Genomic DNA, 27,189 nt, shown 5'->3' with positions numbered 1-27,189 from the left:
CATGCCCTTGCAGAAAAGAAACTTGCTCTGCCCCCTAGCTCCTCCCTCAAGGTCTTTAGTCTTTTCAAATTAATTCTACCCTGACTTCCCCACGGCCAGCCTCTTAACCCATTACACTTTCCTCACTTTGGGGCCAGGAAGGGCTCCTCCAGGGACAGTTCAGACTAGGAGGGACACAGTGCTCAAAGCTTCGCCCCATAAGCGAACACACCGGCACTTCCATTTCATTTCGCTAGTTCTCCGGACGAAACACAAGAATGTGAAGGAAAAGCCGGCCTCGCGGCAGGGGCGTCGACACGCAGTCGGTCAGTCCGGACCCCTGCCATCCACACGCAAAGTCTCAACCAGGTGACAACCTGGGGGCGGGGGGCGCCATGGGTCTTATCTCCCCTGTTCTTCTCTTTTCATCAGATACAGACTTCTGATTCTTTCAGTTTCAGGTTACCGTCAGCCGTCTAAATTGGGAATCCCGGTGCCTCTACCAGGCGCATCAGAGGTGGCTATTCAAAGCAGCCCTTATTTACAAGGGGCCATGCAAATCTGCCCGTAAACTTGGACACAGGGGACACATACCGCGGCCACTGTCCATCCCACGACTTTCCATCCCAACCAAAGACTGGGGTGTGAGTGTCATCTGTCACCTGCCGCCCCGAGATGGCAAACAATGACCAGGACAATGACGACAGACATCTGTGGGCATACACAGAACCTGGCACCTGTTACATCTCCAATTAAGCTTTTGTCAGCTTTGAAATAAAGATCGTTATGGGGCCGGCCCCATGGCCGAGTGGTGAAGTTCGCGCGCTCAGCTGCAGCAGCCCGGGGTTTTGCCGGTTTGGATCCTGGGCGCAGACATGGCACTGCTCATCAGGCCACGCTGAAGTGGCATCCCACATGCCACAACCACAAGAATCCACAACTAAAAATATGCAACTATGTACCGGAAGGCTTTGGGAGGAAAAGGAAAAATAAAATCTTAAAAAAAAAAACAAACGAAATAAAGATCATTAACAGACAAAACCTAAATGTTTTCTATGAGTCCCACTGACAGACTGGGGACGTCTTCTCTTCACTCCTGGGCACACAGGCCCCAACCAAGGACATTTAGAACATTCTACTCTGAGGATGCCAGAGAGCAGGCCACAGGGGCTGGGGCCAGCAGTAATGGTCCCCAGGCCACAGGCCCCACCTCTCCCAATACTACGTTCTCATCCACTGAAAGTATAACCCCGTCCCCCTGGCATGGGTCCCCCAATCCAAAACCAAAACCCACTGTGGTGCCAGCTTTCCCCACGGGTGCTGCCTCCAGGCCTCGCCTGACAAGCCCTCAAAGTCACTCTGCAAACCAGAAGGGCCACAGTGCTCCAACCAGTGCAACCTCTAATAGTGCATCTGCTGCGTGCTCACTGTCTACAGGGCGCTGTCCTGCATTCCTCACGTGCTTAATCCTGAGAAGCGAGCCTTAGGCACTGTTGTCATCTGTTCTTCACAAAGAAACCGAGGCTCGCTCGGAGAAATATCAGGGTCACACAGGGACACCCAGGAAAGACAGGGCCCCCCACTCTGTGGCATCAGAACAGGGGCCTCAAATCTGCTGACGGGTTTCCAGCAATAGACACCTAGGAGACAAACTTTACAAACCCAACTGTCTCGTGTTAGAATGGGTCCCTGTGGCTGCGGATAAAATTCCTAGAGACAGAATCGTACATAAATTTGAAAAATAACATATCTCACACAACTTAGATGGAGTGTTGACGATCCGTGCTAGAAAGGAGGGTCAGGAGACAAAAGCGGCTTTGGTGACGGCATTTAAGGCACTGATGCCAAAAAAGCCTGCGAAGACCTAGAATAAAATTATCTTGAGGGTGGAATACAATATTTCTAAATTTACGTTATCTTCTGTAACATATGATTTTAAACATGTCTATTTAAATTAGTGACAAATATTTTAAGTAGGGAAAAACACTTTCAGCAACAATGAAGCCACAAGACCGGCCACAGTTGTGCTCTGCCTCCACAAATCCACACCAGCTTCAGAGGGGAACCTCTGCAGGCCTCCCCGCTCTGGACTCCAGCATGGCTGCCCGGCCACCCCCGCCCCCAGGAAGCCACGCCCTCAGACCTCCGGCCACCAGGTTAGAAACCAGGCACTGGAGTTCCCATTTTCATCATGAAAAAGTAAATCAAGCCCAACCTTTCCACATGCTTGGCAAACTAAGTTAACGGATAGGTTTTTCTCCAACCTTCCACTTTTTCTCCCTCAATTTTTGCTTGACCCCCAAGTGATCGCTAACCCTTGCTTACAGATGACTAAGACAATCTTGTGACAAAGGTGGCTGCTTCAGTACCAGAAGTGTGGGTTTGGCTCTTTTAGAGTTTAGCACATGCTTATTTCTAAGTGTCACACAGAACTCGTGACCGAAAAGGCCCCAGAAACACTCAGGGCAGGAGAAAGAGGGGCTTTGAGGGAGACCCCAGGGCCCCTGACCAGGGAAGGAGGTCTCCGGGCCACAGTTGCAGGCCCGGACCCCTCTGACTAGGGCAGCAGGCCCCCCACAACACTGCTCCCTCTGAAGGGGCTGCCAACGGCCAGCGTCAAACTTCAAAACTAACCACCACATTTGGGGGCTGGGGTCCGTCTGATTCCTTTCAGTCCGCGTGCTGCCAGCCAGGCCAGGACCTAGCAGCTACTTTTTTTCTCAGGGAGCAGAGGAGACAGGAGCCTGGGAGGTCAGTGGAGGCTCGAGCTAAGTTCCGCTGGTGAGAGGCTGGGGCACAAAGGAAGGAACCGCTGGGGGAGGGGAGGCCGCAGGGCTGGAGGGCTGGGACAAAGGGGACAAGAGACAAAGGGACAGGAAAAGGGAGCCGCTTTCTCCACCGAGGAAGGAACTCTCCGTTAGCCTAATGTTTCACTCACACATCCCTGGGCAAGAAATGCGCGATAACACGATAACACGTTTCAGGAGGCGGCTTCAGGTGGCCGACGCCCCTCCCGCCTCAGCCTCAGCCGCACACCAGCGCTCCTTTTCCGCCCCCTGCCCGTCCAGGCCCACACCCAGCCCAGATGTTCCAAGTCAGCAAGGCTGGCTGCCCTTCTCCAGCCCCGATCTGCCACCCTGAAGAGAGACAAAGAATTATTTATTTGGAGAAAAGAAAAACCCTCAAAGTGTCAGCCAATGACAGGCAGGACACCTTCTACCCAGAAGTGAGGAGGCAGGAGCGAGGTGCCAGGTTTTCTAGGCTGTGGGGGGCTCTTACTGGCGACACAGACAGCCCCTAAGACTACTGCTCACCTCCCTGGGCAGCTGTGACAATGATCTGGACTGAAGGCGAGGGTGTCCAGCACCAGGACGAGGTCTGCACTAAGGTGGCAAAATCTGAAATGTGGCCGAGGTAAGAGCAGACAGACCCTGAAGGTGTGGCTGAGGGTCTGAGGCCACCCTCCCAGAGCAGAGAAACCTCCAGGCTGTCATCATTGCAGCTCCTGATTTGTTTTCTTTTGATTTTGGTTTGATTTTGATTTAGTAAGGGAGAGACAGGATGCCATGACATTTTACGTTGAAAAGCAACGTGGCACCCACGCCTAGGCCCAGGTCAACAAAGGGGCAGTTTAAGGGTAAGGCCAGGAGGCTGGCTGTCATCACTGGCAGGCACAGCAGGAGAAGGCCAGGAGCCACCGGAGCCCCCTTCAACAGACCACAGCCCTCCTGCGCAGAACAAGCTTGGCCCCTTCCCTCCCTGCTGTCCCCCACAGCCTTGCCCACGCCACAGTCCTACTTTCTCTGGACGCCATGTCGTTCACGCAAATAGCTGAGCACCCCTAATGTGCCAGGCACAGCACAGGGCAGGATGGTCCTTGCCCTCCTGGCAAGAACATCAGTCATGATGTAGCAAGTCCTTCACGCCCACTGTTTTAAAGCACAAGACTTTTATTGAGCACCAACTGTGTGCCAGGTGCTGGGGGCTCACTCATTTGTTGGGCCTGGGAAAGGGCACTCCTAGTCCTGCAACGGGGACAATGGGGACTTGGAAAGTGGTAAAGAGCCTGTCCCCCAGGGAGGGCAAATGGAACTGAGCCAGGTGAACCAGAGAGGCTGGGAGAACAGCTCCAGGCTGCTCCCTCCTGTGGGGTCTGGGCTGGGCGGCCAAGCTGATGGTGGCCATGGCTCAGGCACCAGGTCAGGGGCAGACCCTCCCCTAAAGCGTCGGATGCTGCTGCTCCAGAGGGGAGTGACCATTTCTGCAGCCTGGCCGGGGTAAGTCACACCTCCCCTGCCCCCTCCCTTCCCCTCCCGTGGTTCCTCCTCACTCCCAGACCCAATGCTGATCCCAATTACACCCCAGACAGGGCCCCAGCAGCTGGCCCACCAAGTAATCAGACCAAGGATCTGCCACAACCAGCTCTGGATAGGAACCAGCCCCTCTGCCGTGTGCAGTGACAGCTTCTGTCCTCGTGAAAAGAACGCTGGGTGACAGACGCTCCGCGTGGAAAACATCTCAGAGAGAAAAAAAGGAAGCGGGAGAGAAGCCACCTGAATCTCAAGTCTGCAGGGCAGCTCTGGACGGGGCCAGCAGCAGCTTCCGGGGAAGCACGGCACAGGGCAGCCCCAGCCCGTGGCCCCGGTCCTCACCGGGGCGGGATATTCCAGGACAAACTCGCCTCACCGGATAGGGTGGCGATGTGGCCGGCACCTGTGCCTCGGAGGTGGCCACGGCCTGGCTGCAAAGCCCAGCCCCCAACCACGAGGAGGGGGATTTGTGTTTTTGGTAAAGCCTAGAAAAATGAACTCAGTTCTGAGAGACTGTAGGCTCCCGAAGGTTTCCTTAAAACCAGCACATCCTTCACTCTCTTAGCCTGTGTTCTTGTGGACTTGTGTTTGCAATAACCAATTTGCTAAAAACTTTTACTCAAATAGCCGTACAAGAACATTTTTGTTCCAACTCTTCTCCTGTCTCTAAGGTGCAACTGTCACTTTCTGCAAACTCTTAGCCACACCTGGACGAGGCCCCGAAACAGCTCGACCCAGCTCTGGGGAGCCGCAGGTGGACGCCGGGCCCACCAGGGTGCCGTTCACGGCCACTTCCCAGGGCCTCCAGGAGGCGAACACTCAGTGAGCTTCAAGCAACTGGTCCCAACACCACAGAGCCGGCCGGCCAGCGGCCAAGGGGCCACGGCAGAGTGACCTCCTCGCTGGTGTTCCTGTCAGGGGCAGCGCTCGCCTGAGGGGAGGCAAGAGGGCATTCCAGTGCCTTCCCAGGACAAGCCCAGCTGAACCTGCAGGATCCACCTTCTATTTAAAGACGCGAAGTCGGCATCTTAAAGCACATAAACCTCAGCTAAACGGGAAGAGGCGTCTATAAGTTCCATGAGGGCAAAGGATTGCCGACGTCCTTCTGTCTCTAGCCACATCTGAGAGGCATCAACCATCTGATGGATGAATAGCTGAGAAACACAGGCATCTGCTCTGACCCTCATTGGATCCTGGATAAAATATTCCCCGAACTGATGCCATTAGGACAGTCTTAATAGAGGGTGGGGGTTTAAAAGCATGTGAATATTTCAAGCCCTTGGAAAAGCCTGAAGGGTGGACGGGCTTAGAACTAAAGAAATCCCTCCACCAGGGTGTGGCAGACCCTCCCTGAAGACCAGATAAGAGCTGCTCACAGCAAGAAGCCAGCCTGCACACGGAGACTAGCCGAGGCCCCCCACACCCCCCCCACCCCGCCCCTGGAACCTTGCTCCTCCTCCTCGGCTAAGCAAACACCCGTCTTCTCTGACAATGCAAAGGTCAACTGTAGACTTGTGTAGCCTGATCAATGGCCCCCAACCCTGAATTACAGGGGGTCAAATCATGGAATGTTCCTGCACAGGTGAGCGGGAGAGTTAGAGGAATCAGAACCGGCCATTTCCCATCCTCCTGGGCTGACACCGGCTGAGTGAGGGCGTCTGGGATTCCAGATCGCAGGCCTGCCCACTCACTCCCCAACCCCTTTACCAGAGGCAGAAACTGGGCCAAACAAGAGGCACGGCGCTTCCAGCCTGAGAGGTCTCAGAAGTTGGCAAAATATTGGGTTAATTGAACAGTGAGCATTTTTCCACACGTCTCTGAAGACACTTCACGTCTGAAGCGATCAACATGTCAAAGACCCATTTCAGAAAAGAGGGGAAGGCCAAGGCCAGAGGTCAAACCAGCAGCCAAACCTGGACATGTTCTAAGGGGATTAAGGCTTCAGGGAGAGCAGTTCAGATGCAGAGACTGCACAGCTGGGGCCGTAGGAGGTGGGCAGCCCCAGCACTTCCTGATCACTTGCAGTCAATAAATATGAATCAGGTAGTCATCAGGTGGCAGGCTCTGAGTTTACAGGCCCTGCCCCATGGGCTCAAAGATGATTATAAGAAGTTTCTTAGAATTAGGTGACATCTAAACTGAGACATGAAAAATGAACAGGGTTCCCCAAAGTGCAACAGGCAGGGAGAACAGCCTGTGCAAAGGCCCTGAGGCAGGGAGCCCAGCCCTTCCCTTCCCTACCTACAGCCCAGCAATGTTTGGTATCTAAGTCTCAGGGTTCACACTCCACCCTAACAACAAAAATACACAGTCATAATTTTTATTTCTAAACACAAAAACATTCCAAAATTCCCTCAATTTTTTTTCCAACATACAAGGTCCACCACCTTCTCACCTCGCCCTGCTGACCACTCCATTTCTATGGTGGTTTCCCATGAGTAGCAGCTTCTAATTCCTGAACAGTTCACAAGGCCTCCAGTTGAGGACACACCCTAGCTCCTCGCTGGCCAATGTCGCCCCAGCTGCTTGTCTGTGTCTCAGAGCAGGCCAGGCCAGGGACGGGGCGGACGTGTTTCCTAACCAAAAGAAAAGAGCAAGCCCGATCTGCTCTGGGCAGTGCAGACCAGGAAGGAAGGAGGAAGTCATCTTGAATGCAGGAAGTCCTCACTCATCCCTAGGTGAGGCCAGAGCACAGCCCAGCAATGGGCGCTCCATCCCAGGAAGGTGAAGATGGTTTGGGGTCAGGAAGCAGGGCGAGAACACTGCTCTGGCCTATGCATGGCGTGCACTGGAGACACACCAAGACTTCTATCCTAAAAGCACTTGGTTCCCTTGGCTGGCTCTGTCCCCACCCTCACTCCCCACCAAAAACAGACTTCAGGAATAAAATGAATCAAGTTTTACAAGCTTCTCTATTTACCCAGGGCTACAAATCTATCAGTGGGGAAGCTTTTAAAATAAACTCTCTCCTAGCACTGTCACTTCCTTTCTCCTACTTGCCACTACACACACACACACCCCTCCTCCTATGGGTTTTTTTAACCTTGGCTGTGGATCCTGAGTCTGAAGGAGGCACTCCAAATTCAGAACACACACCAATCCACCACTCGTAAATACTTCCTGCTTTTTATCCTGCACCTCCCATTCACTCATGACTCTAAGCACACCAGTACACCTCCCTAAGGGGGGATACCGTCCCAAGAACCCTGGCGACCTTTCAGCCTCTCGTTCTTGCATTCCAGAAGTACTTACTGGGCATCTTCTAGGGTGTTCTGCATCCTTGCCTCAAAACAGTACTGCGAGTTGAGTGCAATCTCCATCTTACAGCTCAGGGCACTCAGGCCCAGAAAGTCAAGCAACTGCCATAGGTTACACGGCGAGTAAAGGCTCTAGTGGGGATTAGGACTCAGGCTGCACCACCATGTTCTTTGCACGTTGGTTCCCTAGCACCCCGTATGTATCAGACACAAAAGCAAAGTTGCTTCCTTTTTTTTTTTTTTTAAGGAAAAAAAAAAAAGACAGACTCCTTCTGGATCCTCAGCAACTGTAACATTAAATCTTGAAAGCTAAAGTCCATTTCAACTTGTGCTTCCCAAAAGGATCACGGAGAACGCAGCCAGCACAACACAGAGGCTGCACATCAACGTCGACAATGCCCTTCAGTACAGCTCCTGAAGGCACAAGGTTTGGGGCAGCTTTCCCAAGACAGGGAGGATGCCCAAGGGGCCATAAGGAGCCAGCAGCCCAGTGGTCGAGGGCCTGGGGCTGGTGTCCCGAACTCTCACTGCCCACAGGACTTTGGGCAAGGAGAAGTGAGGGCTGAGTGGCCTTTCTGCAGTGGCCCCCGGACCTCTTGTAGGGCTCGAGGTTCTCCAGATAGCTGAGCACGTCGTGAACTCCAGGAGCTGGGGAGGAGGGCCTATCTAGCAACTGAGGGGATGCAGACTGCGTGCCGGGGTCTGCGGCTGGAAGCAGCTCAGGTCTTCTCACGCCCACTTCCAAGGCTACTTATAACCCATATTGAGGTGGCTGCAGAGGAGGCAACGACATAGCATCCCCCAGAAAAACAAAATGGAAGAAAAACAAAACGGGAAGAAGGATGCTCCATTTTCAAACCGGCCTACCCAACTCGTCCTAAACTCTCCAGCTCCTTTCTATACTTCTAAATCCAGGAACTGGCCCTCCTTTCTGATCCCATCTTCCTCCCGAGCAGGAAGCCCCTCTCCTGTCTGGTCTCTGTCCATTGCCAACTACTACCTAACGGGATTCCCTTCCTTCCTGCCCGCTGGCCTCCCTCCGCCACTCATGCCGACCACACCTGGTACCTCCTTCCCCAGCTCTCAACTTCCCCAGCAGTGAGGACTTCCGTCCCATCTGCCCCTCCCACTGGGCTGCCCAGGGCACAAGAAAACACGTTCTAAGAAGCCGGGAGTTGGGCGGGCCCCGTGGTCGAGTGGTTAAGTTCGCACGCTCCGCTGCAGGTAGCCCAGTGTTTCATTGGTTCGAATCCTGGGCGCGGACATGGCACTGCTCATCAAACCACGCTGAGGCAGGATCCCGCATACCACAACTAGAAGGACCCACAATGAAGAATATACAACTATGTACCAGGGGGCTTTGGGGAGAAAAAGGAAAAAAATAAAATCTTAAAAAAAAAAAAAAAGAAGTCGGGAGTTGGGGCGGCCAGGTAGTGTAGTGGCTGAGTTCGCACACTCCACTTTAGCGGCCCAGGGTTCATGGGTTCGGATCCCAGGCGCGGACCAGCACCACTGGTCAAGCCAACACTGTGGCAGCGTCCGAAATAAAGCAGAGGAAGACTGACACAGACGTCAGCTCAGCAACGGTCTTCCTCACACACATAAGACAACAGTCAGAGGCTGTCATCCACACGTGCGGTGTGTCTGAGTCCAGCCACGCTTCATACACGGCAGCGCCTTGCTGGATTCTGTCTCCTACCGCCCATCGCTTCCGGGACTTTGGTCAGAAAACCCCAAGGGGAGAGCCTGGGGAGACTCTGAAGGCTCCAACCCAAGGATCCGACCGTGCGTGGCTCAGACCCACCCTCTCCATCAGAGCAGAGACGAGGCTCCGGGGCGTCAGGCCACCCTCCCTTCAAGAAAGGAGGGTTTCCAACCAGCCCTTCCACAAAATCCAGTGTGGCCTCTTAACTAAAATCCCCCTACTCCACAGAGGGTCTTCTCAGATTATTTTCCTTCAAAAAAACATAATTTACACATTGAGCATCTTTACTTTCCAAACCATTCAGAATTAGGGAAAGGGGGGAAAAACACGTCTGTTTCTATTTGAAACTGTCAAAATTAGCATTCAGTAATTAAAAATCACACCCTTTCTCTTAATAACCTAACCAGCATGATACAATCAGGTTGTGCCAACTCTTTAATCTAATTGACTAATTACAGATTTTAATTTAGTCAGTTACTGAACAACTGTTGACAATTTGTTTTCATTAGGGACAGAACAGAATAAATATTTAGGCTTCCAGTCACAAAGACTCCTGCGATCAGCTCTCCACCGTGACCCCGACTTCAGAGCAGGCTCTGGTTCCAGCAACATCCTGAGGCACAGGTATGCAGCCCTCAAGCCACTGCCCGGCTGCAGCCCCTGCCTGCAGCCTGCCCACACGTCCCTCTGAAGACAAATCCCTACACACAAGCAACAGCCTTCATTCCCAGAGCACAGGCAACTCCCGAATTCACACACGTCACTCAAGAAGTGGCAAACACTTAAACGTTGTGAAGAAAAATAAATTCAACGCTACATGTCACTGGTTTTTAAGCAACAAAATAAGTTAACAGTCAAAATAGGTTTATCTGCATTCATCTCACTGGGACGAAAACTGTCGCTGACATCTATTTTGTTTTTTTTAAAGACATACGTTTACAGGTTTCTACTGAAATGATCCAATTCTTTCAAAGTGCATTTTTTTCTCAAGGTCCCCCATCTCCCAAAGTCATCCAAAAGTTTGTTAAAATAGCAGTGTGGCTCAAAGCCTAGGAATGGGGCCCTGGGTTCAAATCCTTAATGGCTTCACTTCTCTGAGCCTCAGTTTCCTTGTCCAAGGAAGGGACAGCCTCTGCCTTGGAGAGAGTCACAGGGATTAAGGTCCTGCCCACGCACAGGGCCTGGCCCAGAGTAAATGTGCAACAAATGCTGGTCACCGCTGTTTCAGAAATCGCTGTGTCCCTTGGTGTCCCCATGCTACAAATTAGGAAACTGAGGCCCAGAAAGAAGACAATGGTCAGCTGGCTGAGAAGGGTGATCTCTAGACCCGCTGTCCAGTGGTCCATATCTCCACCCAAAGCCAGCTCAGAACAGGAGGGAACGTGGCACTTTTGAGCCTTTGCAGGTCTGAGGAGTGGCGGCTCTGGAGCATCTCCTGGAGACGAGAGCTGTCCACTCAGGCTCTCACACCCCCATGGCATCCACCCTTCAGGCTGCATCTTCCCTTGCAGGAAAGCCTTGCCGGCACTGCAGGTATGACCTAGAGCGACCTCTGCATTCTGACCCCTCTGACTCCCGGGGGCAAACGCGAGGCACTCCTCGCACAGAACCCAAACCTGCCCATCTCAGAACAAAGCTCGAAGCAGCCACCTGCACCGCTGGGCAGGCGGGGGGAGCAGGGACGGGAGCCAGAGGCTCCCCTCGAAGACTCTAACCAGGCCTCCTGAAAACTTCCGGGACTCTGGAGCATCGCTGGTATTTTTTAAGCTCAACAAGAATCAAGACTGCCCCAACTGAAATGGAACCCGAATTCCCAATGTTTTCTGTTGACCAGAATTCCACCAACCTGGCGCGCTTACATGGGTTCGCCTGAGCCAATGAGAAGCTCCAACCAACAACGACAGTTCTCGTTTTTCCTACTTCTTCATGAAAATGAATGGTGACTCAATGCGTGCGATCTGCTTGTAAATGAAATACTTTCAAGCATGGAGTCCACGGGGGACGGCAGAGGTTAAGCAAAGGGGTCTTGTAAGTGAAGAGACAGGAAGAGATGGGGAAACTCTTCTTTAAGGTACACAGGCCCAAAGCAAGATGTCTTCTTGCTGGGTGAGGCCACTGAAAACCAGCCCAGCCCCTGCACCCGTAGGCAGCCACTGTGACTTATCCGGCCCCGGGGCCCACTCCCACCCAACACCACACCACCCCGGGCGAGGCCGGGTCATCCACTGATCAGGCAAGACGGATGCCCCAAGACGGTATGAATTTCTAGGGAGGCAGGTGGGATGGCAGGAAGAGCACTTTAGTTGAAGTCCACCTTCAACATTCCTGAATCCCCCAGTGCCTCAGGCTCCTTATCTACAAAACAGGAATAAAAAGGAACTTAATTCGTGTACACGAGACAGAACCTCATGCCCTTAGGAAGGCGCCTGGCGCACAGTTAGCACTCAGGAACTGTTCGCTGTTCTTACCAGCTCTGCCTCCACCAACAGGACGATCCTGTCCCGTACCCTGCCGGAACAGAGCGAGAGCTGAGCGACACTTGTTTTAAAACTCGGCACACAGTACGTGCTCAATAAACCAGTTTCCTTCGTTAAATAAGAGATTCACTATCATTAAACCGCAACACTGTAGTTTAGTAATTCATTCCTCAGCCAGAAACCACCACCCCAACTCCCAAGGGCTCGGCCTCCCGTGGGAGATCGCCGCCCCCTAAGGTCACGGGGGCCAGCGTCAAACGGTGTGGTTTTTACCTGGTCTCTCCTCCTCCAGTTCCTCTTGGCGAAGATGCTGCTGGCAAAATAATGCCAAAGAAAGTATGCGGCGAGAGTCAACTAGATTAAGTTCATTTTCTGTAGCTTGGGGTCAGAATCGACTGAGGCAGTCACTCTGGTGATCAAGTTTTCTGCAATTCCCTATTCCACGCATTAGCTCGCTGACAGAAATTCACTGCGGTATTTAAAGTGGCAGCCATCACAACTAACTCAAATTGTATTGGCTTCCCCGATGCTGAAATGCTCTGCTGAAACCATCAATTGGCCAATTCGGAGATAATGTGGTGGCTGAAATTCCCTGTCACGCCGTAAAATCCCCTTTTGGAGCGGCTCACCGGCCTGGAGATCCGCAGCAAAACCTGCAGCCAGAGCTGCGGGCCAGCCCTGCCCAGTGTAACCCAAGCGAGCTGGCGGCGCGGGACCTGGCCAGCGGCAGGGTCGCGGGGCTGCCAAGAGGAGGGCCTCCAGAGAGAGGATAACATTTTCTACTGGAAGCCTTCTAAAAGACAGCAAGAAAAGAACAGCAGCATGCACACGCCCGACGCCAGCCTGCCCGCTGGGCCGTCAGCCCCCTCGGCTCAACCACATGGCCAAAGCCACAGGGAGCCCCCCAGCACCTCCCAAAGAAAGCCATGAGATTCCCAATGAACGGCACAGACACAGGCGCCATCCAACCTCATAAGTGGAGGTTTTCTAAAGTCAGTGGCTGCCACCAGAATCAAGAGCCCAGCCAGTCACGGACTTGCTGTGTTACCACCCTACTCCAGGCCTCCGTTTCCCCATCTCTAAACTGAGGCTCCTTTCCTGATATACATGCTTTGGTTCGATGGTCTGCCCAAATTCGAAACAGCCTTCTCAAAAGTGGACCACAATTTACAAACCATTTTCACGTGCTCTCACCCGACTTCAAAAAAAGCTTGAGAAGCGGATTTCACATCATTTCACATCACAGAAGAACAAACTGAGGTTCCGAGAGGCCACATGACTCACCCAAGGCCACCTGAAAGAACCAGAACTTGAACGCTGGTCATTCAAGTCCAGATCCTATGCACTGTCCATGACACTGTGGTGGTCCCCACCTCCAACCAGCGCAGAGCCAGGCAGGCAGCAGGTACCCAGGAAAGACTGCCCACTGGACCCTCGCGTCACGGTCCAGTCTGCAAGGCCATGCTCTGTTCACCCCAAGAGCTCGCAAAGCTGCAGCTGGCACCCTGGGCATGGGGGAGGTCTGCCACCTGAGGCTGCTCTCTCTAACAGCCTTTTGTGACTGGGAGGGAAGCTCAGAGGAAAACCTCAGACAGGGCCCCCGGGAGCAGCCGTGCTTCTTAAGGTCAGAGGACTGAAACAGAAGTGAAATGTCAGGCGCTTCACCCAGACAGACAAAGAGCGGGGAACACAAAGCCCGCCTCGGGAGCTGTGCAAACAGCTGTCACCGGGAGGGGACAGGGAATTGGGGAGGCTGGGCCGACCTAGGTCAGACAGGATGCCCTGAGACCTATTCTCAAGATTCTTGCTGTGGCCTGAGCTCCACAGATGTTCAGACAACACACTCCACAGGGGGCCGGGACCCCTGCCTCAACTGCAGACAGGCGGAAAGAGCCGCCCCACAGCCAGCAGAGACAAGCTGCAAACTTGAAGTGGGAGCGCCTGTCGATTCAGCAGTCTGCAGGCATCCGTTCGCTCACCCTCCTCATGTGCAGCACACTCAGAACACGGCAGCGCCCACCAACGTGACAAAGGGACCACGAGGCCCCCCTCTGGAAGCAGGTAGGCAGACAACTCCCCCGAGAGCCGCAGAGGAGGGAGTAACCCCGATTACAGATCAAGACACTGAGGTCAGCAAGCATCGCATGTCACTCGGCCCAAGTTACCCAGCCTTATAGGGCCCAAGATGCGCTCCCAGCCCTCCCTGGGCTGTTGGGTTTCAAAGTTTAGAGGGAGACCCGCCACGAGGCACATTTTACATTGCAAACCCAGGGCCCACGTTCATTTATAGGCCATGTAAATCACTGAAAACAGGAGCTTCCCAAAACAATACTTATGTTTACTCTGTGTGATGTTGTCGTTTCTTTTTCGTAATTGCCAGTGGTGACCCACTAAGCTGATTTCACCAGGCACTAATGGATCACAACTCACACTTTGCAAAGCAACGCGTTCCCACGCGCCACTTGTCCATCTCCATTAAAACATGTACTTAACACGCCCGATCCCCGGGCAGGGGTCAAATACTTCTCACTTCTCCAGGCTCCGAGTGAGTGTCGCTCACCAACCTCGGGATTTATTCAAGACTCTGCAATAGGCCCCAGGAGGAGGAGGGGCAGAAAAGGGTGAAGCTAGGGCTCCTGCCCTCAGGAGCTTTCAATCTAGAAGGGGGAAGAGCAGACACACAGCCTTGACCCAAATCACTCTCCTTCCAGGTACCCTTAGCAAGTGAATGAGAGACAGAGTTCCTGGGAGAAAGGAGGGTGTTCCGGTGGGGGTGTCCTGGCAGGCCCAGAGGAGGACCACATTCCAGGTGGGCATCTGCTCTACAGAAGGGCGGGCTGGCAGCGAAGCCCCATCTCAGGGGGTACAGTGCCAAGTAGGGACCTGGGGAAGGGTCAGAGGGGGCTGGGGAAAGTTCTAGATTCCTACAGCAAGAGAAGAGGCCAGAAGAGGGGAAAGTGGACACCGACTGAACCACACCAGCCCAGGGCTGGCCAGGTGGCAACTCATGCCATCCTCACGGGCAGGGGCCTGGCTGGAGGCTGTCTGTGAACCCTCCCGCTCCAATGACTGCAGGGTGCTTGAAGGTGAATTCAAACCCAGGGAGGGATCCAGAGAGCTAGCTAAGCAACAGGTGAGCCAGCCACCAACAGTTCATGTTTCACAGGCACAACTTCTGACACCAACGCCATTCTGCTGGCACCGCCCCCTCTGGGTCGAGGGAAAGCCAGAATGCATGCCAGGCCAAGGTGACATCATAGGAATGACAGCAGACGTTAATACAGCACTCACGCTGTGCCAGGCACCATAGGTATTGTGTGCACACACACGCACACAGAAGCTCATTTAATCCTCATCACCACATGATGAGGCAAGCGTACTTCATTAACCCCATTTTCCACCTGAGGAAACTAAGGCATAGAGAGGTTAATTAAGGTGCCCAAGTTTGCACGGCTTGTAAGGCAGTAAGGCAGCACAGGGCAAAGGATAGAGTCCTGGACCCTGATCGGGTTTGCAGGTTTGAGTGCAACTGGTGACCTCAGGCAGGGCATCTTTCCTCTCCCGGCCTCAGTTTACCTGCCTGAAGATGACTAGGTGACCTCTAGTTCCATCATCTGCAACCCTGCTGTCTACACACATTAAATAGGTTTCCAGCCACCACACAAGGAGGGACCGTCTACCTCTTTCCCCGTCCGCCCTCACTCTGCATCCTGGTCTCTCCGAAGAACAAGATCACTCTGCACAAATCTTTTTAAGCACTTATCACAGCCGGGGCTGCACCTGTCTCTCCAACTAGACAGTGAGCAGAGCAGGTGCTCAGTAATCGCACTGAATCAACACCTCGAAACTCAGCGGTGTCTCCTGCTCCTGGTCCGAGGCCAGTTGACCAAGGCCTCAGGCTCACCCCGGGAAGCCCAAAGAGGAAGCAGCTGATGAGCCCACAACCAGCTTCCTGCAACGGCCAACACACCCCTTCCCAAGCTCGCCTTCTCCTCAACACCCCTTTCTGGGACTCCTCACTCAACCAAAAAGTCAAGCGAGGCCTGAGGCCGGCCCAGGCAGCATACAGACCAAAGAGGGCGATGACAAGACCACGACTAGGAGCTTTGGCTCCTGTTTAGCCCTCGAGGCATTTCCACAGCACAACTAATGTTCCCCATGCAGCTCTCCATGCCTTTCTCTCAGCCACCCCCACGGTGGGCTGAGCAAGGACGACTCTGTGCTTATTCCACAGTCAAGAGACTGGACTGTGAAATGTGAAGGCCCCCCAGCTAAAAAGGCTGTGAAGCCAAAAGTTGAATCCAGATTTCCGCTGATGCCAAGTTGCAAGCCTTTGGGTCTTACCATTTAGCTACATGGTGGCCACACGTGGGGGTGGGACAAGACCACTCTGTCCAACACAGATAAGGGGCGCAGACACCTCAGGGGAGCATTATCGGTGCCAGCCTGTGGCAGGACCGCTGGCTCTGCCCCTTGCAGGGGTGTGGGGGTGAGACAAGGTAGCTGGTATGGGAGAAGGACACATCGGGGAGCCTGGCACCCTGGGCACTCAGGCACTGGAGGGCATCCCTGGGAAATTCAATGTCCAGTTCCCAGGGATCAACTCGCTTTCCCAGAAGAATACCCTGTTGTCTCCCTCATATTACAAGTTTTTGAGGAAAATTTCAGGGCTATAAAAAGAAAGGAAACAAAAACTTACCAAGCACTAGCCAGAAAGAGACACCCAATTTACACATCTAATACTACTTAACCCTCCCAACAACCACGCAAAGGAACCACTATTTCCCTATTCTGCTGCTCGGCAAACTGAGGATCCGAAAATCCGCCCTACCAAGAAACGACCACGTGGGGACTGGAACTCAGGTGTGAGTCCAGCCACCAGTCAGAGCCCAGACCCTCCAAATCCAGAGGACTCAAGGCCCAGGAAGAGAGACGCATAATACGAAGAGAAACATTCCTAAAACTCCTCTCGCCAAGACTACAGAAAACCCCATTACCCTGGTGAATCCAAACAAACGATCATTATTGTCTATCTGCTCTAAGCTCCCAGCAACGTGTATTAAAGAAGTTTATGTGAATCGTCTAATGCACTTGTGCCGTGGTCAGAATTATTACCAAGCTAAAAAAGATTAATTTTTCTAAATACTCTAAACCCTAGACACTATTGTAAAGGCTACAGCTAGTGTAACATTTCTGTTATCTTGGCTGACAGGCCCTCAGGCACACACCTCCCTTCCACTTCTCCCTCTTAAGGCTTCAACACACGCACTCACACACAGAGGCGGGAAGGCCGAGGGAAGGGGACAAGCGGCCCTGGCCAGAGGTCCCGCCAGAGAACCCGCTTCCCTTGGAAAATTGAGACAGCCGGCCTGAGCGAGGCTGCAGGGAGAGCTGGTGTGCCCCAGCTGCCTCAGAGCGGTGGCTGGCACAGAGCTAACTCTGGGGCCGAGTTTGCAAATGCTTAGCTAACAAAGATGGCATTATGCAAAGACTGGTGCACACGGCTGGTCTTGGAGTTCAAATGAAGTGACCACTGCCAAAAACTTTGTTTGGGTCCCCACCACTCCCCGCCCACCTCCCGCCTTGAAATAAAGGGCAAGGATTGGCAATTTGGGGTCCTGCCGCCACTTGAAACCCATTAAGGTAGCCGCATGGCCCGGGTTCTGGCAAAATGCAATTGCAGTTACTCATTTAGTGTTTAATTAGCTACCGATGGAGGAGTCTGGCAGCCTCCCGGGTCAAGAGGAATTGCAGCAAATGGGGAGAGCACCCGCAGAAAGAACACGACACACAGTCTAAGCTCCAGGGGAGTGGGGAAAGAAACAACTGTGTGTGTGTTTTGTTTTTTTAATCTGCTACACAAGGGTGCCAAGGGTCGGAGCCAAAGGCAACGCCATGAACTTGCCAGGACCTCTGGGCAGATAGCTCGGCTGGCTTATCACAGGGGACAGCACGCCCCCAGCTCCGCAGAGCCCCACTGCGGCCTTCTCCCCTCCCTGCCCGCTCTGCCACCCTCTCATGCCCCTGCCCCCAAAGGGTGCTGGCAGGCGAGGACACTCCCACCTGGCAGGAACCTCTGCCCTGCACCTCCAAGGAGGGCCCTCTCAAATGTCTGCTGTTTCAAACCCACCAAAGACGCTGGACCCCTGCCACGGAGCCACAAAGACCTCAGCTCTGTCACAGCCAGAACTCAGGGGCACCTTCCTACTCTAACCAAACCTCCTGCAGGCACAGCTCACAGCTGGGAGCCAGCAGAGTCCCTCGGGGTAGGAGGACACGGGCAAGGGAGCCAGCCCGCTGAGGGAGGCTGAGTCAGGGACTCAGAACGGCACAGCTGAGAGGGACCTCAGGTCTTCAGAGCAGGGAGACTGACGCTCAAGACTCCCCAAGGTCATGGGACTCCACGTCCACTGCACTCCCCAAGTTCCTCACTGGGGATCACAGAGCAGCTCGGGATAGGGGGCAGCAGTCTGTGAACCTCCTGAAATCATGTACAGTCTCCTTTGTGGGGGGACATGCATTTTCTGGAAGGAAAGGCCATAGTTTTTATCACACTTTTCCTGCCAATGGGGCCACTGCACCACAACCACACCCCGTCCGGAGCTCAGGTCCCACCTCTGCCAGTGACTCTGCGGTTCGCCTCTGAGGGGCTCCGTTTAACTCCCTGCTCAATTCATCTTTCGGCGAATACATATGGACGCACTTTGGGTCAAATGCAAATATCTTCCCTCTGTTTCACAGAGCTTCTGTATCAAATGAGTGTTGACAAAAGCTGAGAGGTGGAATTGCAAAGATGGGAGCCTAGACTCTGCCACCTCCTGTGCCCTTGGACAAGCCATCTGAACTCCACGCCTCAGGTTCCTTGCCTGTAAAAGGCGGATGAGATTTAACAACAAAACTTGACCAGCAAGGCAGCTGCACGACCGAACCACCACCATGTATTGAAAATGCATTGTGAAAAGAACAGCAACATGAGCCGTGCAAGGAACCAGCACCTTCAGCTCAGAGGCCACTTCACAGCCTTACCTACACCACTCATTTCTTGCCACCAAAAGGACAACACAAAATCAGCTACCACAAGGAGAGAACGGACTGCCAGTTGGTGGTTGAGAAGGCACCAAACTTGGTCCCTTCGACCAACCTCGCAGCCCCTAGAAGAAATCGGAGTGGAGAAGGGGGGCCAGGAAAGTGCCGGGCCCGCACTCAGCCAGGAGTGCCCACTCCACAAACGGCCAGGACCCAGACAACAGCGTCTAAGAGCCCAGCAGGACCCCAAGAACTTCAGTCAACACTCAGAACCACTGCTCAGGCTGAGGGGAGGGGGAAGGAGCAGCAGGAAAACCCCAGCAGGCGCCTGCCCGGCCTCAGGGCCCTTCTGAGGGAGGGCAAGCCAGCTTCTCAGGAAGGTCCACTCTGGGTGCTGAAGCTCGACGCTCCCCAGGATGTGCGGTCAACATCAGGGCACCCGGGCTGACGAACAACGAGCCAAGAAAACTGAAGTTGCCAGGTGTGGGGCGGAAAATAGGCAGTGACTCAAACAAAAACTCACCAATTCAAAGAAAATTTAACCCCCTCCCCCTGGGCCACATGGTTCATTCCAGGCCCTCCAGCTGGCCTTGACCTGGAGGAGCTTTTGAGATCACCTGACCTCTGACCCAGCCTTAGGAAGGGGAGACAACTTGCCAGGAACACAAAATCATTTCCCCGCTGAGAGCTGAGATCTTCCAGAAGGAGGTCCCTCCAGCCTCCTTATCCCGCCCCCAGGCACTTACTACGGCCTCCCCACCAGGCCCAGCCAGGGACCTGGGAATCCTGGGATGTCCTTGATGGAAACAGGCCAGTGACTGCACACTCACATTTACACTCCACTTTACCTTCTCAAAAGGATTTAAGGTAACTAGCGAACTGACACGAAAATCACCTGGCTCAGGATAACCCAGCAAAAATGAAGTCACCAAAAGAACACCTTCCAACATTCTGCTGGCTGCTCCAGACCAGGTCACTCACTGGCCCCAAATTACCTATCTTTTCTCACCCATAGTCCCTTAACCCCTTCATTCAATGAGCGCGCATGCCTACTATGTACCAAGTATTATGAGAGCTACAGAGATAGACAGCTCTGCAGATGAACGTTCTCTGGCATGGAAAAAATTACTAAGCTGTGGTTGGAAGGACAAACCTGAAGGAGAAGTTAGTCAGAATAGGTGCGAACAAACGATACTGGCCATGGACCCGGGGCCAACCCACGGCAGGGTCAGGAACACCAATCTGGAGTCAGTTATGATCTGTGTTCAGGTACTAACTCCGCCACTTACCAGGTGTGAATTAACCTCTCTAGGCCTCAATTTCTTCATCTGCAAAGTGGAGCTGACAACATGCCTTCTCTCACGGGGTCACTGGCGGCTTGAAATGAAAGACTGCATGGGGGCCCAGCACATGGAGAGCCACCAACAGAGGCTTTGTATAGGTGGTTTCTATAGACTCTGAGATGAAGGAGCCATCAGAGCACGGAAAACGATCATAGAAGTAGTCCACGAAGAAGAAGGTAAAAGATGGATAGGATCTAAACGGACAAAAGACATACGCACTCCAGACAAGAGGAAGAGAGTCCAGAAAGAGGCCCCAGCAGTAATTCTAGCAAGAAAGCATGAGGGTTTACTGGATGGTGGCCATGGCAATGAAGAGAACACATGAAGACTTGAGGACAGAGAAAAGAGGGTTTCTTTTCTTAATTTTCTTAAATATTTCTTAATTTTCCAGTTGCTTCTCTGTCACCTCTGCAGTCAATGCCATCCTTCACTCCTTCACAGCAGAGATGTCCCTTTCCCATCCCCATTCGTCACTCATTCCTCCCTCCCACAACCCGACTCTTAGACCACATGAGACCAAGTGGACCCCAATCCAGGAAAAAGGGTTTTGATCCCAAAATCTGTGAATCCTGGGCCTCAATCAGCGTGACTTCAACTCTCAGCGGCATCTTCTAAATGTCTGTACCGACTCAGCAATCTCTGCACAATTCTGCTGCCAATCCTAAGTTACTGAAGGCAAACTCATGCAAGCTCCCATTGCCGCCATATTGTTTCAAGATGGCAGACCAAACCACAAATTGCCAGAGTGTCTCACATCATTTACCAGAGCACCAAACTTAGTTGAAAATCATTAACTTCTTGGAAAGATACCCTGCAAAAGACAGCACAGACATCCTACCTCAAGAGATTAACTTGAAAGAGGCAAGTCTACCCATCCCCCACTCTAAAATGAAACCATTTGCAGAGCAGTTGAAGACTGGCCACACAGGAATTGGCGGTCCACAGGTTTTTAAAAAAAAAAAAAAGCGCAGGATTTTTACTAGGTAGAAAGGTCAAATTCACCAACTATTTTTACACGGTTAATGTACCTCTTAGCCTCCTCCCCCAACCTCCACCTCGGGAAACCCTATGATCATCACCACGAATTTTCCCAGAAGAACCACATCACAAGTGAACCAGTTACCTCACCTTTTACTACTAAAAGTTTGCCAGGCCTTAAGTACCACTCGTCAGCTTCTCTTTTTCAACTCTGGAAGGGCACAAGAACTGGTCAATTTCCTCAGCATTCCACTCCAAGGGCATTAACTTTTCAGCACTAAATTTCATTAGCAAAATTTCATCACATCAAATATGCTCAAAACCAGGGAGCCTCCAGGTGAGTCTCTCACTCCTCCTGTCAGGAGAAATGTTCACCAGAAAGATATTTATGGTCATGGGATCTGACCACTTGTGAAACTCAACCAAATGGGTTCTGGTCTCTTAGGCCGGTTTCAGACTCTGCACAGAGGGGACTCAGATGGCCTGGCCAAGTGGGTGGGCCCTGATGATGTTCAAGAAACCAACTTCCATGCCCTAGGGCTCGGGGAACATGCCTACCCACCTCATGCAGAAGTGTTAAGACCAAACTAATCACGTCTTATGCACACATGCCTGCGCACACACACACACACAACCTTCTGCAAGGCCAGTAGGGAGTGAGGACTGCAAGGAGCTGGGAAGATGTACAGACACTTCCCTTCCATCTCCCCGCAAAGATCCTAACCTGTTCCATCTGATCATAAAGTCTGACTCCGGCCCTGGTTTGGAGTCCATTATTTTTTTCGAGGGGGACTGCCACGGGAGATGGACAGGTGGCAGACATCTCTCTCACAAACATTTCATACAATTTAAGAAACTCATCCAGGTAAAGGATGAATGATAGGGCAGAAGGCACCACAATGTGATGAAATTAACCACCCCAACAAGAATATTTTAAACACAGGATTATGGACCAGCCAAGGACCTCAAAGTAAACATCATCTTAGTGGACACAGCATGAGCCCCTCACCAAACACCTCCCCCCAAAAACATCATTTAAAAGATCACTCCCTAGAAAGTAATGCAAGAGTCCATTTCACCAAATTCTCACTCAACCACTCCTTCTACTACAAAACACGAGTTTCATATTTAGTTTTTTGTTGTTGTGGTGGTGGTCAATTTTTTCTTAAACCACCACTAAAGAGGCTCAGTCCCCTCCCAGCTAACTGTCCACTCAGAACATAAACGTCACACGGTTGAGGCCCACACAGTGCCATTCAATGCTCCAGATAAGTATCGACGCTCTTTTGCATAATTACATTATGAGATACCGTTCACCAAGTTAGAACGCTGCCAGTGGGGGGACGTCTGGGGCCAGGGCAGCACGGAGGTGGGCAGGACAGAGGAAAAGGCAAGGAGAAAACAAAGACCACTGCCAACTGGCTGTGTATTTGCTTTTGGGACTAAAGAACTTAGAGCTATCCAACCCTGTAATTATTGCCAGGATTAAAAATTCGTTACTCACGTAATCATGAAAGGCTTTCGCTTCACTTGAATGTTCACAAGTGTCTCGCCTTTCAGGAGCTGCACAGTAAAGGTCCCAAAATACGCTGCAAGTCGAAAAATAAAATAAGATCGGGTTACTAATTATGACTTGTGTACCAACGGCAAGTGCACCGCGCACGGTGCTGACAGCGCCAGGTCTCCCAGAGGCTGGATCCCCCCTTCAGCCTGCGGCGGGCAAACTCAGCCGAGAAAAGAAAATGGATGCAACCTCTTCTACAAGCTAGCCATCTGTAACCAGAGTAATAGTCCTCACCTATCACACACCTACTATGTGCTAGGTGCCTCCCACCCATGATACTGCGTGACTACCCAGCGCTGTAAGGCACGTGATTTTTATCCCCACTTTATACATGGGGTACCTGAAGCTCAAATAGGTTAGTACAACCCACCCACAAAGCATCCAGGCCTGTCTATTCTGTGCTCCTTTGACCTCCCCCTAAACCAAAATAGCTAGATTTCGTAAAAAGATTTAATCATCAAAGTCAGGACTATGATTCATACATGCAGCAATCTGAGCGACTGGCAATCAAGGAACCTACAGGTTCTTAATCCCGCAGCCCCACCCCTCCCCCCTCCCCCCACTCCCACCAAAGGTATTCTCTTGCCAGAACCATTCCTCCCCTGCCCCCCAGAGAACATGCATCAATTAGCCAAAGGAGAGCTTATGGATGACCAAGAATCTTGTCTTTCCACCTTGACATAGACAGCCCTCCTCAGAGACGCACCTGTCCCAGATGTCCCCCCTCAGCCCCCTCCGTGATTTCGTAGGGTCACTCCAACACTTTGTATCACATGAGAATAGACACAATCCTATGTCAAACAGTAAAACCCTACGCAATCATGGGGTAGCCGCTGCTATTAACAAGGAGCCTTAGAAACCCTCTCCAGGTCAGGAGCCCATGGCCCGGGGATTCGAACCTGCTTGAAGGGTAAAACGGGCTCTGGAGTGGAAGTCTGACTCCAGGTCCAGTGCTCCTGTCCCCATCACAAACTGCCAGCTCTGTCATCATCAGAGGAGCATCTCCCTCAGGTGTGTGAATCCACAGCCTGGCCCCCTCTGTCAGCTCCCCTGCCTCCTCCCACCTCCCAAGGGGCGGTCATTTGCTTGGTGTCAAATCGCACGAGGCAACTTCTAGCTAACAAGACCACGGCCATAGCCACTCAGAGCCACCACTGCCCGAGTCCAGGACAACAGACTGTCTACGTTCCAGGAGCTGAGACAAGGCTGGAGAAGTTCCGGGGGATAATGCACAGAACGGGAAAATCAGGGACTTCTACTAGCTGTAGACGGGCTCCAGAGCATCCCTTTCTGTCCTCCGAAACCGCACACATTTGATTAACTCCTCCACACACTAAGGATTTCTGACACTACAAACTCCCCAGCCCCTTCTGAGTAACTTTAATTCATAAGCCTAAGTTTCTGAAAAATCCACGGCGGTCAGACCTGCCAACCCCATCCACACCTTCCTCTCCAAAAACAGCCACAGAAAACAGATCGCCCACTCCCACAGGTAAATCCTCGTGCCACACCACATGCCTCCAACAGCAGCAGTTCCGAGGTTGGCAGAAGTAATTAAAAACTCATTTTCTCTGCGCAAGTTAGAACAGACTCTTCGTCCCACTGCATTTCAAAGAGACTTGGAACAGTAAGCTGAGCTGGCGGTCAGGTAAACGCACTAAGACCCAAGACATGGCACTCCGCTCTCCTGAACTCCACCGAAATATCAAAAGCCACTCTGCTTTCTTTTCCTTTTCAAAAGGACGTCAAAGACTCCGCCAATCGCTCCCACAAAACACCCAGGGCTCCTGCTCCCGGCAACTCACTCCCGCCTCCAGCAAACCTGCGGTGGTCCCACACCCACAGGGCCCCGGGGCCTGGAAGAGGGTCACAAGCGAGAGGGAACCCCTAACTCCCAACGACAGGCACTCTGCGAGGTCAACCCGCCCAGCTAAGGTTCTGGGTAAAATGAAACTCTGTGGTTTTAGGGATGTGGGGGGTGGGGGAGGGCCCACAGAGGAGAGGAAGGTCCAGTCAGTCTGAATCAGTATCTTTAAAGGAAGTGGCAGCCCCTTCTCGCTTTTTCTCAGGGTGCCTGGAAAAGGCCCCAGTCAATTTTCTCTCTCAAGGTTTCGAACTCACAGAAGAAAAAGGAAGAGACGGACAGGCCAGTTGTAAAACAGACCTGGTGTCCCCTCCACCCCACCCAGCCCCCAACCCCTCTAATTAAAGCAGCATGCAGAATTAACAAAAACCCTTCCCTGTTTTTTCCAGCCCCTGCCTAGTGCCCAGGGTGAGCTGGGAAAGCAAGGAGCTTCTCCCTACACACCAGGCAGGGTCTGGAGATTCTCAGTAGGAGGGGAAGGCGGCGGGGAAAACTTCAGGCACAAGCCCCTTCTGTCCTCTTCCTCCTTCCCCAGGCCTGGTCCCAGTGCGACGTGCCCTGCTCTGGCAGCGCTGCCCATGAAGGTATGGGGGGCCCGCCCCAGGCCTCCCGTCTTTGTTCACTGGGACCCCGGGCTCAGAACAAAACACACACACACAAAACTATCACACAAAACTTACCACCACCACGAGTGCAAAAACCCTGGCGGTTCTCCCAACGTGATGTTTTTTTCCCATCGAATCTGGAAAGGAGAGAGCAGAGACAGCTTAGAGGAGCAGAGGGAAGGGGTGGGCTGGGGGCTTTCCCCAGCCAAAAGGCTGTGAGGACCAACTGACAATAAATGCCAAAAGGTGATAAAAATTCAAAATGGTGGCCACAGTGGCTGCTCCTGAAAACAAAGGCTCTAAGAATAGTGGGGAGGAGGGGGTGTCAAGAAATTGGATGATGGGGGGAGTTCCACTCACCTCCGACAAGAAGGTCTGTGCAGATTTCTGTGCTCCTACGTGCAGTAAATATTCGTAGACGTATAAAGCTAACCTGGAAAGTGGGCAGGGGGCAGAGAGAGAGGGAAGCGTCAGATCACACGGGAGCGAGCGCCCGGACCCTGCCAGCCGGCTTCCAGCCCTGTCTGCGCTGTCCCGTTGTGGCCCCGACCAGAGGTGAGCAGCTAGCTCAGCCCTGCCTGGGGCCGCGGGGGCGAGCAGTCAGGGGGTGGGGACCAGGGGACGCGTTACTTCCAGCCGTGAAGGTTAGAGAGCAGCCCCCAAACTTGAACTTCCAAGAGGCGTCGGGACCAAACCCCCCTAGGTCTCTCAAACTCCCAAGCCACTGACCCCAGAGCCTCCTTCCTTTACGCGACCCACTCCTCGCCATCCTCTCCCCAGCTCTAAGGGTCCGGGGCGACTCCGTCCCGGCCTCCGGGGTGCCCAGCGAGCTCTGGAGAGGGCAGCAAAGCGCTACACTCCCATCTCCCCCCCAAACAACTGTCCCCCAAGCCTAGGGCCGAGCCGGCGCTGCCGTCCCTGCCCAGCGCGGCGCCCCGGAGGGCGCGGGGCAGGCGGCGAGGCCGAGGGCGAGGAGGGGAGAGCGCTCGGGGCCGAACAAAGCCCCGCACGCACTCCTCACGCCGCGGGCGGACAAAAGGAGCCCTCGGGGCTGCAGAAGCCACGCGCCCCCTGCCCGCGCCCGGTGGGCAAAGTGCGGCGCGGCGGGAGCGCCCGGCGGGGCGGGCGCCCGGGCTCGCTCGCGGGACCTCGCCCACCCTCCCCGCGGGCCCCCGCGCCCCGCACGCCGCGCGGCCACCAAGTGCCCCCTCCCCCGGCGGCGCCCCGCCGCCCCTTCCCCGGTGCCCCGGCCCCCGCCGCTCCCAACAATGGGCTCTCCCACGCCGCCCGCCGCGGCCTCGGGAAGGGGCCAGGAGCGGCGCGGGGCCGGGGCGCAGCAGCCCCCGCCCGCCACCTGCCTCCCGCCGCCCGCCCGAGCCCGCGGCGGCGCGGCCGCCACTTGGAGCCCAGGCTTACTTTTCCCGAGCCTGCCCGTCCGAGGGCACCGCCGAGCCTTTGCCTTTGGCAAACATGGTTCGCAGAGAAGAGGGCGCCGAGCCTCGCCGCCGCCGCCGCCGCTAGCGCTCCGCTGCTCCCGAGCTGCCCCCGGCTCCCGGCCCCCTCCCCGGCTCGCCCGACGCTCGCGCTCTCCTCGCCGCGCTCCCCTCCCTCCCCCCCGGCGGTGGCTCCGCGCTCTTTCCAGCTGTCAAAGCGTCAGCCCCGGCCGCGGCCCCATCGCCCTGGAACTCTCCCGCGCCGGCTGGGCTGGGTGCCGCTGCCGCCGCCGCTCGCCCGCCGGCCGGCCGCCCGCTGCTGGCTCGCCCGCGCGCCCGCCCGCCCGGCTCCGCCTGCGCCGTCCTCCGCGCCTCCGGCACCGCTGCCGCCGCCGCTGGTCTACTCGGAGCTCAACCGAACGTGGCTGCCCGGGCGGGCGAGCGGGGCGGGCGGCAGCGGCCCGCGATTGATGGCCGCCTCGGCCAATCGGCGCTCGGGGGCGGGCCCGGGGCGGCCGGGAGGGACGCCCTGTCAGCGCCGGGCCGCGGCAGTCCCCGCTGCGGCCGCCTCCGAGGAGCCGCTGCCCCGCTCCCGCGGGCGAGCCGGGCCGTCCGGGCGCGAGCCTCTCTCCTCCGTAGATGTGGGGA

At 54.1% G+C, this 27,189-nt stretch overlaps 1 protein-coding gene across 3 annotated transcripts in view; it reads right to left on the bottom strand.

Annotated features, from left to right (window-relative positions):
• Nucleotides 1-26,926, bottom strand: part of SSBP3 (single stranded DNA binding protein 3) — a 162,471-nt gene extending 135,545 nt beyond the window's left edge. For all 3 annotated transcript variants that reach the window (XM_046662009.1, XM_046662010.1, XM_046662011.1), the window contains exons 1-4: nt 26,525-26,926; nt 25,469-25,541; nt 25,184-25,245; nt 22,580-22,664 (exon numbers count right to left, since the gene is read on the bottom strand). In XM_046662009.1, the coding sequence (XP_046517965.1) occupies nt 22,580-22,664; nt 25,184-25,245; nt 25,469-25,541; nt 26,525-26,580 (276 nt within the window). In that variant the 5' untranslated portion in view covers nt 26,581-26,926. The remainder of the gene's footprint in view (nt 1-22,579; nt 22,665-25,183; nt 25,246-25,468; nt 25,542-26,524) is intronic.
• Between the last annotated feature and the right edge of the window lie 263 nt (nt 26,927-27,189).

The sequence above is a fragment of the Equus quagga genome, chromosome 5 (genome assembly GCF_021613505.1).
Source record: "Equus quagga isolate Etosha38 chromosome 5, UCLA_HA_Equagga_1.0, whole genome shotgun sequence".
Taxonomy (NCBI): Eukaryota; Metazoa; Chordata; class Mammalia; order Perissodactyla; family Equidae; genus Equus; species Equus quagga.
This window is presented reverse-complemented; position numbering and strand designations above follow the sequence as displayed.